Raw genomic sequence first — 14,549 nt, forward strand, 5'->3', positions numbered from 1 at the left:
CTAGCGACCAGCAGCATCAATAATAATAAAAAACCCATATGGAACATATTGATTCAGTTCAAAATAGAAGTGACCAGAAAGAGTTGGGAATCGTGTAAATCAGAGAAATCCTTTCTTCTCACAGCTTGTTAGGGAAGGATGGACATCTTGTTGCAATAAGCTGTGCCCCCCAGCGCACGCACGCGCGCACACACACACACACACACACACACACACACACACACACACACAGATGTGACTAAGTATAGCTTCATCTGGCTTCCCTCAAGGGTCCCCTTCACATATAGGGTCCCCTTTCCTCACAGCATCCCACACGAACAGCGGCTACAGCCATGTTTTGAGAATTAATAAGAAGACTGGACTCTGGCATGTAGGCCAGAGTGCGCTCAGATCTGATTTTTTGACCAGCAGAGAGGAAATGGGGGGGGGACTGCAACCCTGACCTCTCACCTTTCACCCCCATGAGCTGGATTTTCCACAGAGGACTTTATGGGGGTTATGGTTTGTGGTGGTTATCTTCTCAGGGTCTGTTCAGCAAGGGACACCTCCCCACCGCCTCCACCACCAGCAAATAAACACATATCACATTTATCAGCAAAAAACCATAAACACAAGAGTAATGGAAGCTGTGCATGTTTACTGAAGCACAACTTCCTCTTCTGATTATGCAAGCCAGCATGTGTTCGCAGTACATGTTTTTCCTGCAAGTGTGGGATTAAATCAGATGGTAGCAATTTAGCCCGCTGAAGAGCAACAAACTGGTTTTAGCAGAGTTTGGCACATTTTTCAGGCTGCTGATATCAGCTGTAGTTTTTTTTTTCCTTTTTCTTTACAGCTGTTAATAGCATTTTATTTAATGAGCGCCAAGGAAACAGAAAGCAGAAAAAACCTGGCAAACTACGCCAGTGGAATAATAATGATGATAATAATAATAATAATGAATTAAATGTCGTGCTTTTAATCCAGGCTAAAATGAACTGTGAAAGAAAATAATTAGCTGGGAGAGTGATGTCCAGCAGTAGTTTGCGAGGTGAGCCGAGGTTTGATGCCCTCTGCTCCGTTGCTCTCCTTATCTGGTGCCTGACTGTGCAGACACACACAGCCTCCCGCTCTCCCATACATGCTCGGTCTCACTCAGCCCGAGTGAATGCATGATTTGGGGATTTTTGAGCGTGCAGCAGACGCTGCCTCGTTTTAACGTGCAATCACCGCCTTGAAGAGTGAATTCACCGTGAGCCGCTTTAATTGATTGTCTGCAGATAGGATGTTGTGTGATTGCCTTTCCAATTGTTGACAAAGGTCAAAGAAAACATTCTGTGTGTGTGTGTGTGTGTGTGTGTGTGTGTGTGTGTGTGTGTGTGTGTGTGTGTGATTGAGCAAGACAATTATTTTGATTTTTGAACATTTTTCAGCGGTGTAGCGGTCAGGGGTGTAGCACAGAACTACTCAGTGTCTGTGAGCCACCATCACTTCTTGAGCCATATTTCTCACATATCTTCTGGTTTTTAAATATTTTTTGTCAATTAATTGAGCCGACAACCGCACACAACTATCTACAAAGGTCATTGTTTATTGTTTGAAATCTCATATTTAAACTCATTTCCCAACATCCTGCAGTCTGCTTGGAGTATAAAGCTTAAGACTATTTTCCTCATTTTTATTTTAATATTTATGATTCCAGTGACATAAAAAAGCTCCACTGTCAGTTTTGTAGCACTTGTCGAGCACCCTCTGTCCTTCCTGTTACCTTCAGGGCGACCTTCCTTTTCCTCTCGCTTCACTTCCATCATCCTCCATCTCGTCGTCTTGCTCACAATCCGCCGCACAGGCCTTCCACCAGAATTAAAATTGAAATTCCTCTTAACCTACTTACAGCCTCACAGTGTTTTCAATCTGTTTAGCGCTAAAGCACAACAGAGATCAAACCAGGTCCGTCATAATAACTGTACAAAATGCAATTATCTTGATAACTGTGAAGGTTCAAATAACTTTTTAAGCTTATTTGTGTTTATAAAGCTGCAACAGTATAATCACACTGGCCGCGGAGGCCTAATAGCAGAACGTTAAAATGCACCAGACTAAATTAGCTTGGTTAGATTAGAATGGTTGCCTCTGTCTATGTGTTAGCCCTGCGACAGACTGGCGACCTGTTCAGGGTGAACCCCGCCTCTCGCCCTAAGACAGCTGGGATAGCGGGGCGCTGGCGACCCTGAAAAGGATACGTGGAAGTGAATGGATGGATGGACGTGCGATGACATGGCTTACTGTAAAACAGCTGTTTTCTGTTGCTTTGATGTTAAGAGAAATTAATTATACTTGCAGTAAATTTAAGTAGTGTGAAAATACTTGTAAATACTGTGTAATCCTGGTAATTTAGTGGTGAAAGAAACAATATTTTTCCATCTTATATAATCACCTGCACTGATAGCTAAGCTATTTATTTTTCAGGATATAGTTATATTGTTACTTCATTAGAGTTATTGGATATCATATTTTGCATTATCCTACTGTATATTACTGTGTACTAATATTTTTATTGTATATATTGTATATCTTATTCCTCTGTTGCTCTGTCTCTGTGTACGACAAAAGAATTTCCCTCGGGATAAATAAAGTTCTTCTTATCTTAGGTATGCTGTACTTCTGGGCCTAGACACCCATTTTACTGTAAGTAATTTTAAGTATAGCATGCCCATCAGTGTAATAAATGTTAAATAATGATGTGAAAAAATAAAGATGGTTAAGTCACTCCGTACTACAGCCTGCACAACAAAAGCACAGCACACAGTGCAAGATTGTTTTTCCCCTAAATTACCAGGAAGTTAATCAGTACTAACTGTATAGTAGTGACTTTGTTTCCTCTATAAGCCAGACTTGTCGCCTTAGTCTAGTGTGTTTATATGTAAATGACTTTGTAATTATAACTAAAATAATTGAAATTCCATGTAATTACAGGGGAATTATGTCCTGAGTCTGGAGCCATATTATATAGCCATATTTAAGCTTACATTAAAGTGCAATTGCATCCTCCCCCTTTAACACCACCCTTCTTTGCCTGTCACAAATATTAGGTTTGAAAAGCAGGTGGGTGGGGTTCCTGTGCCCACAGCCACAGCTATGGTTTGAGACGACCACATTAAGGATATTGGCTGTCACTGTTTAGTAAGAGCACCTATCAATGAAACTCTGCATACATATGGCAAAGAGTTTCTGTGTAGTTGTTTTAGCTAAAACTAAGTCTAGTAGAGTAAAAAGAACAATATCTTCTGATGAGACGTAAGGAGAGGTTCATCACTCTGTTATGGTGGAACTGGTGAGGCACAGACATAGCTCTGCTTTCTCTGTCATCTGGTATTTCTGTTGGCCAGCGTGAAAGCATAAATTTCTGTTTTTAGTTGTTGCATGTCATGACTAAGGCTTGGCTTCTGTCGATCTCTGTGTGTGTGTGTTTGCATTCCTGTCTCTGAGAGGACTGTTGATTTAAAGCTTTAGTGACCTTTAGGACAGGATGCCTTAAAGGGTCGTATGTCATGTAAAACGTGGTTTTTAAGGTTCATCTAATGGAGCTGAGGAATGTGTTATTATCTGCGAGGGTCCTCATGAAAATATGACATGTCTGAGTATGAGAACAACTGTGCATACCCAGCATGCCAGTACATGACAAAGTTTCCGTTCTGGAGAAGCAAAAGCTATCGCATTTTAATAATTTTGCGCTTTGCAGCACGTTCCCAGTTCATATCCTGCAAGCACGCCACGGCGAACCTCCTCATTTTGCGGCCTTCAAAATCTTCTGCTTTCTGTCTCGCCTTCATCCTTCATCTTCGCTGTCAGCTTTCCCGCAGCCATTAGAAAACATCACGTCCTGATAGATGCTCAATGGAGCAGAGTGCGCGCACATGTAAACAGATCCAAGTGCGCTGGCGTCGATGAACGCACGCCGGGCTGAGTGCACCCGCATCTACACGTAGTGCAGCATAGGTGCAAACGTGCTGATCAAAGGAGCTGTGATGTAATCAGTGTCGGAGCTTTGCACGCATCCCTCATTAACTTTCACCAGAGGCCTTAATAAAAAACCACTGGAGGGAATCTCCGCTTTCTCTCCTTCCCTTCCCTTGTCTTTCTCTCCCTTCTGCCTTCGCATCTTCTTCTTCACTCCCCGCAGTTCCTGCTGATCTTCCTCCACATCCATCTTCTCTCCCCCCTCCCTTTTTTCTCTCTGGCCCAGGAGCTGGTTTGACTTCCGCTCAAATGGAGTAAATATTTCCCATGGCTTATCTGACCGCCAGCAGGACCAATATGACACAAAGTGCGAGGCTCTGCTAATTAACAGAGCCTCTCTTTCTGGGGTCAGAGGCCCCGTCGGGGGCAGTTAGAGCTGTAAGTTTGAAATACAGAACACACCAGCGTCCTATTTATTACGGTCAGGTATGACACGCTGCCTTGTGGCTGCAGTCACTGGAGACAAAGTTTTACTACAACATACATCTTGATTTGATTTTGTTAGTTTCTGGTGGAAGTTCCTGGAGGGAGGGCGGGGAGGGATAAAGAAAGGATACAGGGAAAAAAAGAAACAGAGCAAGTTTATGTCTTTCTGTTCTTCTCCTTCTGTGCAGGCTGGCTTATGTCCAGTTACAGTCCAGCCCCTTGGTAGTGATGAAGGTGTGTGACGTACAGCAACTTCCCTGTTGTGCAATCGTCAAGAGACTCCCGGGGCCTATAAGACCCCCAACGTCATCTGGTTTCTCAGAGTCTGGAGGTTGTTTGCTCCACACACACACAGGCGGTCCAACTCATGAGCATGATACAGTCCGGGGTCTTCAGCTGTGCAGATTTCTTTTAAAGGGGTCGAGGAGAAATTGTCAAGACATGGATTTTAGCCAAAAGAAGCTTTGAAAAAGAGCTAGACTGTTTGGACTGGACGCTCAATTACATCAGGTAAAGAAATCATAAATGGCTTTACTAGTCTAAGAGCGAGAGTTTTCTGTCTGTTTTCTATCACAACTTCAACCGTCAGAATCATTTTTTATTGGAATCAGCGTAGTTGATGAGATCATTTTCCATGTACGAATGATGGCTTGCTTTGAATTTGATTTATTTATGCAGTTAGTAGTGCTTTCACTTGTACACTGTTGCAAGATTAGTTTTTAGTCTTTTTAACACTTTTAAAACTTTTTCAAATTAATTCATGATTGTTTCAAAAATGTAATCTTTAATTGGAGAAAGATGTTTTTTTACAGTATTCCAATAAAACTGGATTACAGCCACTGGATTACAGTGTATCAAGTATGGCGTAATGTATTTTTGCTTTGATTAGATATCAAGTAAGACACCTAATAAAGGCTCGCACCAAATAAAGATGCCTGTGTAGAGAAACTTTGTCCATAAAAGGCAGCTGAATTTTAAATGCGCTCTTGTTTTGCATTATTTCCAGCTGACCTTGGAAAACTCAAAGGAGGGAAGTTAAACTGTGTGAGGCAACGGTACATCCAGTTCCATGATGGCAATCCCAAATGACCTCTCCCTTTTCAACTCCACCTCTTCCCTCTATTCGACGACGGAGCTTTTTGTGAACACCTCCCCGACTCCCTCTGCTCCCCTCTGCTCGGACTGGCCTCCTGTGCCCATGACCACAGTCATCCCCACCGTCTACAGTGTGATCTGTGTGCTGGGAACCATAGCCAACACCTTGGCAGTGTGCGTCCTGGCACATGGTAGTGCCTCAAGGAGAACAGTAGCTAACACCTTCATGCTGAACCTCTGCGTGTCCGACCTGCTGTTCCTGTTGTCGCTCCCGCTGTGGGCCGTCTACTACTCCCAGGGCTACAACTGGCCCTTCGGTCGAGTAGCCTGCAAAATCTGCGGCGCTCTCCACAACCTCAACCTCTACGCGTCTATCTTCTTTATCACATGCATGAGCATAGACCGCTACCTGGCCATTGTGCATCCACTCCGTTCCCAAAGTGCACGAGACGCCAAGCGCGCCCGGTTCATCTGCATCCTTGTGTGGATTCTGGCATGTGCTTGCTCAGGCCCTACCTTAGCTCTGAGGGAGACCTACTACCTGGATGTGCTTGGTGTGGAGGCCTGTGCAATTTTATATCCTGATCATACCTGGTATCGGACCCTGGCCTGGATAAAGATTGTTCTGGCCTTTCTTCTACCACTCCTTGTCATCTCTTGTTGCTATTGTGCTATTGGTAGACATTTGTTGGTTGATACGGGGTTGGTAAGAATGCAGAATCTGTCTCACCCACACAGCATGTCATCCTTTAAATCACTACAGTCCCACGAGGGCTATAGTAAACCGGAGAGACCCCCCACCCCTTCTGTGAATCCCAGGTTAAGTGGGGCCAGACCCCTGGAGGGTAGGGGGCTTGAAAGGGTATTGTGGACAGTAGCTGCAGTGGTTCTGGCATTTTTCCTCTGCTGGTTCCCCTTCCACTGCGTGACCTTTTTGGATGTGCTCTATAGTGAAGGCTGGTTGGACAGCTGCTGGGTAAGCTGGAGCATCCAAAACCTCACCCCTCTCACACTCTGCCTGGGTTTCTCCAACTCGGCCATCAACCCTGTGCTCTACTGCTTCATTGGGAACCATTTCCGTGGCCGTCTAGGAGGCTTATGCAAGGGCCTGTGTGCTTGTTTAAAGGCCCGAGGGGAAGAACACAGCCAGAAGAGGGGCTCCTTCAGCACCAGGCTGAGCTCCTTCTCTCGAAAACTCAGTGACCTCAAAGACTTGGCGATTGTGGAGCCCTCTGGCTCTGCGTACCTGCCCCAATTCCCAGCCCTGACTCCAGCAAGGAGACTTTCTCATCCCCTCAGTGATAACTGCTGAACACCAATGAGCGTGGCTGTGTGAGACAGAGCTGTTACTAAAACTAAGTCAAATTCTAGCAGAGGTCATTTCTGCTTTACAAAAAAATAACTGTAGATAAAACATTTTTTCCACACTTGATTTGGACAGTCATCAAGCATCTCTTGTGAGTCACTCACATGATGTCATTTCTGGCTGCAGCGGGAATCATTTTGGAAAAACAACATTGTCAAAACTTAATGTACAGTGCCTGATAAGAACCAAACAGCTGACAGACACAGTTTATGCCTAGCAACTGAACAGAGTGGCACAATTAGCAGCTAATGAAGAAGATATTCCCCCTGGAGTTGCTAGAAACTACAAACAAAGCTAAAACATAACAAATACTGCATGTGAATTCACCATCTGGATATAAACACAAATCTAAACAAATGATCATATCTCTGTCCATAGTTGCTGTATATAAAGATGATTTATTCACAGCTTGTTTTATAGCCTCGCAGAATAAAAAAAAATCTGTTAGCTATAAGCAGTGCAAGCTACATCTATGCTAATTTAAGACTTTTAAGCATTGCTTTAGTTTTTATGTTCCTCTAGCCCAAATTACTATGAAATATAAGAAACTACATTGTGTTGCTGTGTTTCTATGTTGGGTAATCAGACCACATTATTTAAAAGTCTAGTTGATAATTTAGCGTTAGCCTATGCTAGCTCTAGACATCTCACTAGCTAGCATTAATTTAATAGTATGCTTTTTAAGTGTGGTTTGTTCTTATACAAATGTTATATCCTATATTTTTCTAAAAGGAAATATCTCATTGTATAATAATATTTTATATTAAATTGTTTTTTGTTTTTTGTAAAGGAAAACAAGCTAAAAACAAATACATTAATTTCACAAAAGGATCTACTTTTCCTCTTTTGGGGGGACCAAAGTATCATGTGTACTTGACATTTATCTGTATGTATTGGGAAAAGAAATAAAGCAAAAACCACTTTCCATATGCCACTTCCTTTGCTTGATACAGTTCTCCAAAATGACTATGCCTTCCGTTTTGTGAAACCCGATCAATTTACTAGAGATTTCAAATGTTCCTTTTCCCCCGTCTTACCCTCTAACAGCTGTGACTCCGAGCTTTCCCCACCTGGGAATATGAGAGCTGAGATTACTGTCAGCCTGGCAGATGGACATCCAGTCTCCCCTTCCAGAAAACCTCACACAAATTCCACACATATCAAGGCCAGATATCATAATCTTATACTAATATCCTTATGATGCATTCCAGTCCAGCCGCTTGTGTTGGTTGAGGGAGCCTGCAGCTGATCAATGATATATCTCTGCCTGCTATTTGTGTCCAGTATAGATTTGCTGCATTCTGCATTGACCCTGGGCTGTCTCTCTGTGAGCTGAGAGCCAATACAACATGGAGTAATTTTGTTCCAGACTGGTGGTTGCAAGGAATTTTTACAAGCAGGAAAGCTAAATTAATAATCACTGAAAGGCTTTATTATGAATAAATGGTAAATTCTTCTTTTCTATCTTGAATGGGTTTTTTTGGGGGGGGGCTGCTAATAAATAAAGTGAGGAAAACTTCTTCAGTCTACTTGAAATACATGAATATTTCCTGCTTTTTGCCACTGGGTGGCGCTAAAATGCTGCAGAATCATTGAAAGAGATGCCATTGGCTGCTAACCCAGTCAAAGGCCCAAAGTCCCACTGCTCATGATCTTTCTGAGCCGAGGGAAAAATGGCTCTGACACAGACTGATGACTCATGTAGGCTACACTTCTGAATGTATAAAAACAGACACCCGCGACAAAAGCCGCATTAAAGAGAGCCACCCACTTGGAGAATACGCTGAATGCCAGAGTCACATGGGTAACCTTTCTGAAGGGTTTTTTCTTGCAGAAGCTTTTTGGTGATGTGAAGGACACCATGCGGTCAAGAACAGCATTCAGTCCTGCAAATAAAAAAGCCTACATCTGAACATGACAGATGAGCTCAGAGTACCAGACGCCGTGCTATCAGCAAATTGACGTTTCCTGTGGTAATGTCACCGCAGTAAACATTGAATATTTTAATCACCAGACTCTTAATTTGACACAACAGAACTTTCCTACTGATGGGACAGATTGCTGGATGAGTTTGTTGTACGCGCAGCTTCATTAGCTGATTCCTCGCTCTTCTACAGAGCAGGTGGGAGTGTCTTTGAACACACGTTTAAGCAGAAGACAGACTAAGAGATATGTGGCTGAGGAGATGTGTGGACATGTGATGAGAAAATGCATGCTGAGAAATACCGAGAAGCACATTGCTTCGGGTTTTTTTTCTCCCTTCCTTTATCTGCTTTAAAATGTCTTCCTCTGACATATCAGTTTAATTCAGCTGAGCACCCAAGTGCAAATTAGACTTTTCTTTCTTTTCTTGTCTCCTCTTTATGTGTTCCATTACAAGTTAAAGTAGAGAAATAATAAGAATTGCTGAGATTTTTTTTTGCCACGCATCAAAGGGAGGCAGGCCAGTGGTGGGAAAATAGGACGAATCTGCCCCTTTATTAAAACTGTCAACGCCGAAATGAGCTGAGGTTTTAACACATGTCACATAAACTTGTAGGTGGAAGGCTTTTTGGAAAAAAACGTCACAGCGAATCTAATCTTGAAATATTGTCATTTGAATCTTGAGCAAGTTGAGGTGGCAGTTAAAAAGAAATATTCTGAGGAGGTTACAGCTCCTGGTCTCAGGAAACTTGGATATGCATTTAAAAACATTTATAAAACAAACTAGTGAAAATAAGTGAGAATAGCTGCAGTTCACTGCTGTGAGCTGTATGTAGTTATTATTTTGAACTACTTTATAGTTCCACTTTTTGCAGTAATATAGTCACTGGCCTCTTTATCAGGTATCCTTTGTTAGTACCACGTTGGACCACTTTTTCCTTTAAAACTGCCTTAATTCAACGAGGTGCTGGAAACATTTCTCAGAGATTTTGGTCCATATTGGCTTGACATCACACAGTTACTGGAGATTTGTTGGTGGACCGCTGTGATGCAGATCTGAGCTCACTGTCATAATCAAGAAACCTTTAATTTTTGTGAGATGTTATCCTGCTTGGGTGCACTGTGGTCACAAACAGATGGACATGGTCAGCAACAACACTGAAGTCGGCTGAGGTGTTGAAATGATGCTCAGGTGGTACTGAGGGGGCCAAAGTGTGCCAAAGAAAATACTTCCCACACCATTACACCACCAGCAGCCTAAACCACTGATACAAGGCAGGATGGAGTCTTTGCGTCATGTAGTTTATGCCAAATTCTTACCCTACTGTCTGAATGCTGCAGCAGAAATAGAGACTCATCAGATAAGGTAATGGAAGCTGTGGTCTTATGCTGTGGTAGCCCATCTTAGATCAGCAGAAACGCTCAGATCAGCCTCTGACACCAACAATCACCCCACATGCAAAGTCATTTAAATCAACTTTCTTTCCCATTTTGAAGTGTTTAAATTTTAGAGGTTGTCTTGACATATTCTTCATGCTTAAAATCCCTAAATGAGCAGGTGTACTTAATAAAGTGGCTGGTGAGTGTATACACAATGTAACTAGGCATCAGTTATGTTGACAAATTTATCTGACATTCCAACAAATTTCACAATTACACTAAAAACAGCAAAGATTTGAGAAATTAAAATAGTTGTTGCCATTTTTAATAAATCGTCTAAATGTGTAAAAACAAGCTTGAAACTTTTAAAAGAACAGCTGTGCTATTTTCATTTGTTAAATCAATTTTGTTGCGTATTATTGATTTCATTTATTATTTTTCAAACTGTTTTTAAAAACTTAATTAGGAATTTTAAATCATTCTGATATATTCTACATGTTTTTTTTTTAACAAGCATGTATAATTAAGGATCTGAGCACAACTTCCATGACTGCCTACATATTGTGCCACACAATTCATAGAAGTTGTTTCAGAGCCATAGAGTCTGAGCAAACTTCTGCTGACAAGAAACCAAATTGAGACTGGAAACAGTGCGCGTTAGTGCATCATCACAGCATACGTTTTTCCTATGTGAAAAAGGGCGAGATTGCTTCACTTTATCCCTCTGTTGTGCTTTCTTCTGTTGTGGAAATGTTCTGTTAGAATCTTTTATGTTATTTCCTGTCAAAAAAGAAAGAAAAAATAGAATCATTTCCTGAGAGATAGACAAACCCACACTTGTGCGTGTGTGTGCGTGCTCACATGTGTGCGTGGTATAAAGAAAGAGGAAGACTGTAAGAGCCAACCCAGAAAGGTTAGAGGTTAGTGAGAGAGCTGCTATCACTGTAGGTAAACAAGTGTGGAGAAATCAGAGAGCTCGTACGCCAAAGCTCAGGCTCCCTGAGCAGATATTTGAACCGGTGAGAAGCGGGGATCGAAGGAGAGGCTAGACAGCTTGCCTTACCTGTGCTCCCAGTCCAGAGCATATGCAGCAAAGGCAAGAAAAAGCTTTCCTGTAGTAAAGAGGGGAAAAAAGGTAAAGTGGGGAAAGAGACACTTTGGGAGCAGAAGAAAAAGAGCATCTGGGGGAATAACTGTGATGGAAAACCTGCCCGTCTATCACGGACCCATCGGCAAGGACGAGGGAGAAAGGCGGCTGGGCCAGGACGGCCGAGACGGGTGCTACCTAGTCCGCAACAGTGACACCGTGGAGGGTGTCTACTGCCTGTGTGTGCTGTGAGTACAATCAAAGAAAAAAGTGCAACATCTGCTTTTGTTCTACTTCTCTAGGCTGAGACCTCATAATCACATCAACACATACAAAATCCTATTTTGTGCAGTTATAGAGATTATCGATCCCCTCACGTTTAGAGAGAAATGCAAGCGCAAAGGCAATACGGCAACCGGCTGAGTAATAAGTAACTGTGGTCTCTTAATAAGCATCAAATAAAGATTCCCAAAAGGAGAAGTGATAGTGACAGTAAGAAGAAACACTGAAATACAAACCCATGTTTCTGTTTGTATGCAGATGCCAAGGCTACGTCTACACATATAGAATCCACAGAGATGATGCAGGCTCATGGGCAGCAGAGGTAAGACATTTTACTATTAAGATTTCTTTTTTCATCCTGCGACTCGCTCTTTAGTCTGTGCTGTGCCTCTTTTCACTCCATCCCCTCCCCAGAAAAGTTCGCAGAAGCAGCTGCACACATCTGCCTCGCTTATTGGTTTAGAAGTAGTTTTGGTGCTGGTTGTAATTCAACAAGCTGCGGAGGCACAAACATGTGTTTCGTTTTTTTGAGGAGTGACAGCACTGAGAAATGGGTACGCTTCTGCTTTAGCAATAACACCCAGTGAAATCCATCTCCCACCAACCCCCACCTCAAATTTTGAAGATGCCACAGCATCAGCATATACTCCAGAGACGGGGGGGGGGGGGGGATATTGCATTTGACAGCATTTCTGATGGGATGTGTAATTGAGCGCCGAGGGGTGGCGAACACCCCGGGATTGGGAATGTATAGAGACATCTGAAGGCCGCGTCTATCTCCGACTGAGCGCGACGCTCTCGTAGCGACATTTTAACCTCGCTCATTCTCACTGATGCCGTCAGGCGAGCAGATGGGGATGGATTGAGGGATTGAAGGAGAGCGGTGTGCGTGTGTGTGCATGTTTGGGTTTCGGTGTGGAGGCTTGAATTACAAGAATTTCCCTACAAGCTCGATAACAGTTTCCATTATTCATGCGCAATATCAATCACTCTAATGAAATATTCTCGGGAGCAGAGGTAACACTTGTGGCCGGAGACAGGAAACATCCAAAGTGCTGTGCTGGGCGGGAGAGCTCCCCACATTTGATTAAATGATATGTTTTTTTCTTAAAAAAAAAACATATCGAAAGAAAACCGTTTTCACCGTTGTACTTATTTATTTATTTGCAGTTTGATTGATGGGGCCGAATGAAAACACATAATGTATTTTTTTTAAAGGCCTTACTTGACAAAATTATAGCGCTGTAGTGGTTTAGGAATATTAAACGCTGGAGTGACAGCTGTGGGCAAACAAACAAGTGCAGGGAGGGGGTGGAAAGAATAGAAAAAGAGAAAGATGAGAACGTTTTCAATTAGAAATGATGCAAAGCTCCCTGTGAGAGAGAAAAATGACTTTACTAAGCTATCATCATTTCTTTAAAAGATATTTGTGTGTGTTTTCTAAGTTTTATTTCAGTGCTTCTCTGTTACAAATAAGGCTCTTGAGATTACTGGACTGTTAAAGCATCTTGTGGTGCATTAATCCTAAAATAATGCTTTTTATTGACTTAAAAACTATCTAAAATACCCACAGGAGAGGATGTTTTCATAGGTAATTGCATCCCGTATATTCCCAGTGTAGCTTTTAAACTCCTTGAGTATATCATCAGTATGTTTCCCTCCCTTCCACAGCACGTGTTTTTTTTTTGTTTTTTTTACAGCTCTTATATATATTTTATCTCTTCTGCCTCGTCTTATTTATTTATCTGTCCTTTTACTTTGGATTACTGAATCCAGATATGCAAAAAATGTATAATTGACACCATCCCCAGTCCATCCCCGAGACGCACTTGTATTACTGCCTCCACTGGCAGCGTATCTGATGTCTTTTTATAAGGTAAAATCTGCGAGAGCTCATTTCAAGGCGGCTCTGTCCCATCCTCTTCATCTCCCCACTGGGGTTTTGATGTGGAGATGGGGAAATGCGCTGAATTCTCTGCACTTCTACTTCTTCTCTCTCTCTCTCTCATGTTTCAGACCACTCCTGGTGTGCAGAAACGATATTTCCGGCAAATCAAGAATTTGATAGCAGCTTTCCAGAAGCCTGGACAAGGAATTGCCATGCCTCTGCTTTACCCTGTCACCGCTCAGAGACGGGCGCAGACACACACAGAGGAGCCCTGTAATAGCCCGTCGACGACGGAGAGCAGCCCGAACCCTTACTTCCAGCAGCGGATGCCACATGCTGCACAGGGACAGAAAAACAGGAACAAGAAGGAGGTGCGACAAGCTTTTGGTTAGGGGCGAACCCTAAGCTGCACCACTGACCTCATTTCTAAGCAGAAATACTGCCAGGGCACCATTCCTGCTGTTTGCGTTTTTTGCATAATGTGCATCAAGTAAATGTCATTCCCCCCCCCTATTTGCTACATTGAGCTCATTTAGGCTCCAGCAGTGACTCAGATCTCAGCCTCCTTCTACTTTTTTTTTTTTGCATATGCAGCACAGAAAGTGCAACCCCCCCTCTCTCCTCCCCTCTTAACTTTCTGGGATGTAAAAGATTCAGCTGCAGAACCATTAATATCCATTACCGCATACATAAGCTGACAACAAATATTGTGCTCTGTTTTCTTAATGCAATAGAGTTGTGTGAGCGGCAAAGAAAATAAATGATATTGGCTGAAATAAACTCTTTTAAATAAGGTCATGCACACACAGCCGTACACACCCGAGCCTGCGTTTGACATAATGCTGAGGGGAAAGGGGGGGGGGGACGAGAGAAAAAAATTCAATTTGACATATTGGAGTGCTGATTTCCACAGAGAGAATGCTGACTACTGGTGTGTGTGCATGCGTGTGTGTGGGTCCATCATTCACTCGTCTGATTGGCATTACATGATGAAAAAAAAAATGAGAGAGAAAGCGGAGCTGAAAGAGGAGAGCATCCATTCAGCGCAGACAATTCTTCAGTGCAGCGGTCTCCTAGCAACCGGACCCTCCATCTTTTCACCG

The 14,549-nt window shown here is 42.7% G+C and overlaps 2 protein-coding genes across 2 annotated transcripts; both read left to right on the plus strand.

Moving 5' to 3' along the window:
- The first annotated feature begins 4,672 nt into the window (after nt 1-4,672).
- On the plus strand, nt 4,673-8,309 carry LOC147337644 (type-2 angiotensin II receptor-like). Its single transcript, XM_086307549.1, has 2 exons — nt 4,673-4,935; nt 5,432-8,309. Exon 2 carries the CDS (start codon nt 5,495-5,497, stop codon nt 6,830-6,832), a length of 1,338 nt encoding a protein of 445 aa, XP_086163675.1. The 5' UTR covers nt 4,673-4,935; nt 5,432-5,494; the 3' UTR covers nt 6,833-8,309.
- A 2,798-nt stretch (nt 8,310-11,107) lies between these two features.
- LOC147337645 (SH2 domain-containing protein 1A-like) lies at nt 11,108-14,287 on the plus strand. The gene is made up of 3 exons (XM_086307577.1): nt 11,108-11,524; nt 11,817-11,880; nt 13,575-14,287. The coding sequence occupies exons 1-3, from the start codon at nt 11,388-11,390 to the stop codon at nt 13,836-13,838; spliced, it is 465 nt and encodes a 154-aa protein (XP_086163703.1). The 5' UTR covers nt 11,108-11,387; the 3' UTR covers nt 13,839-14,287.
- Nucleotides 14,288-14,549: the final 262 nt, after the last annotated feature.

This window comes from Aulonocara sp. 'chitande type north' Nkhata Bay, linkage group LG2 (genome assembly GCF_057382095.1).
Source record: "Aulonocara sp. 'chitande type north' Nkhata Bay isolate Kocher_YH1m ecotype deep benthic linkage group LG2, A_spYH_male_GT1.1, whole genome shotgun sequence".
Taxonomy (NCBI): Eukaryota; Metazoa; Chordata; class Actinopteri; order Cichliformes; family Cichlidae; genus Aulonocara; species Aulonocara sp. 'chitande type north' Nkhata Bay.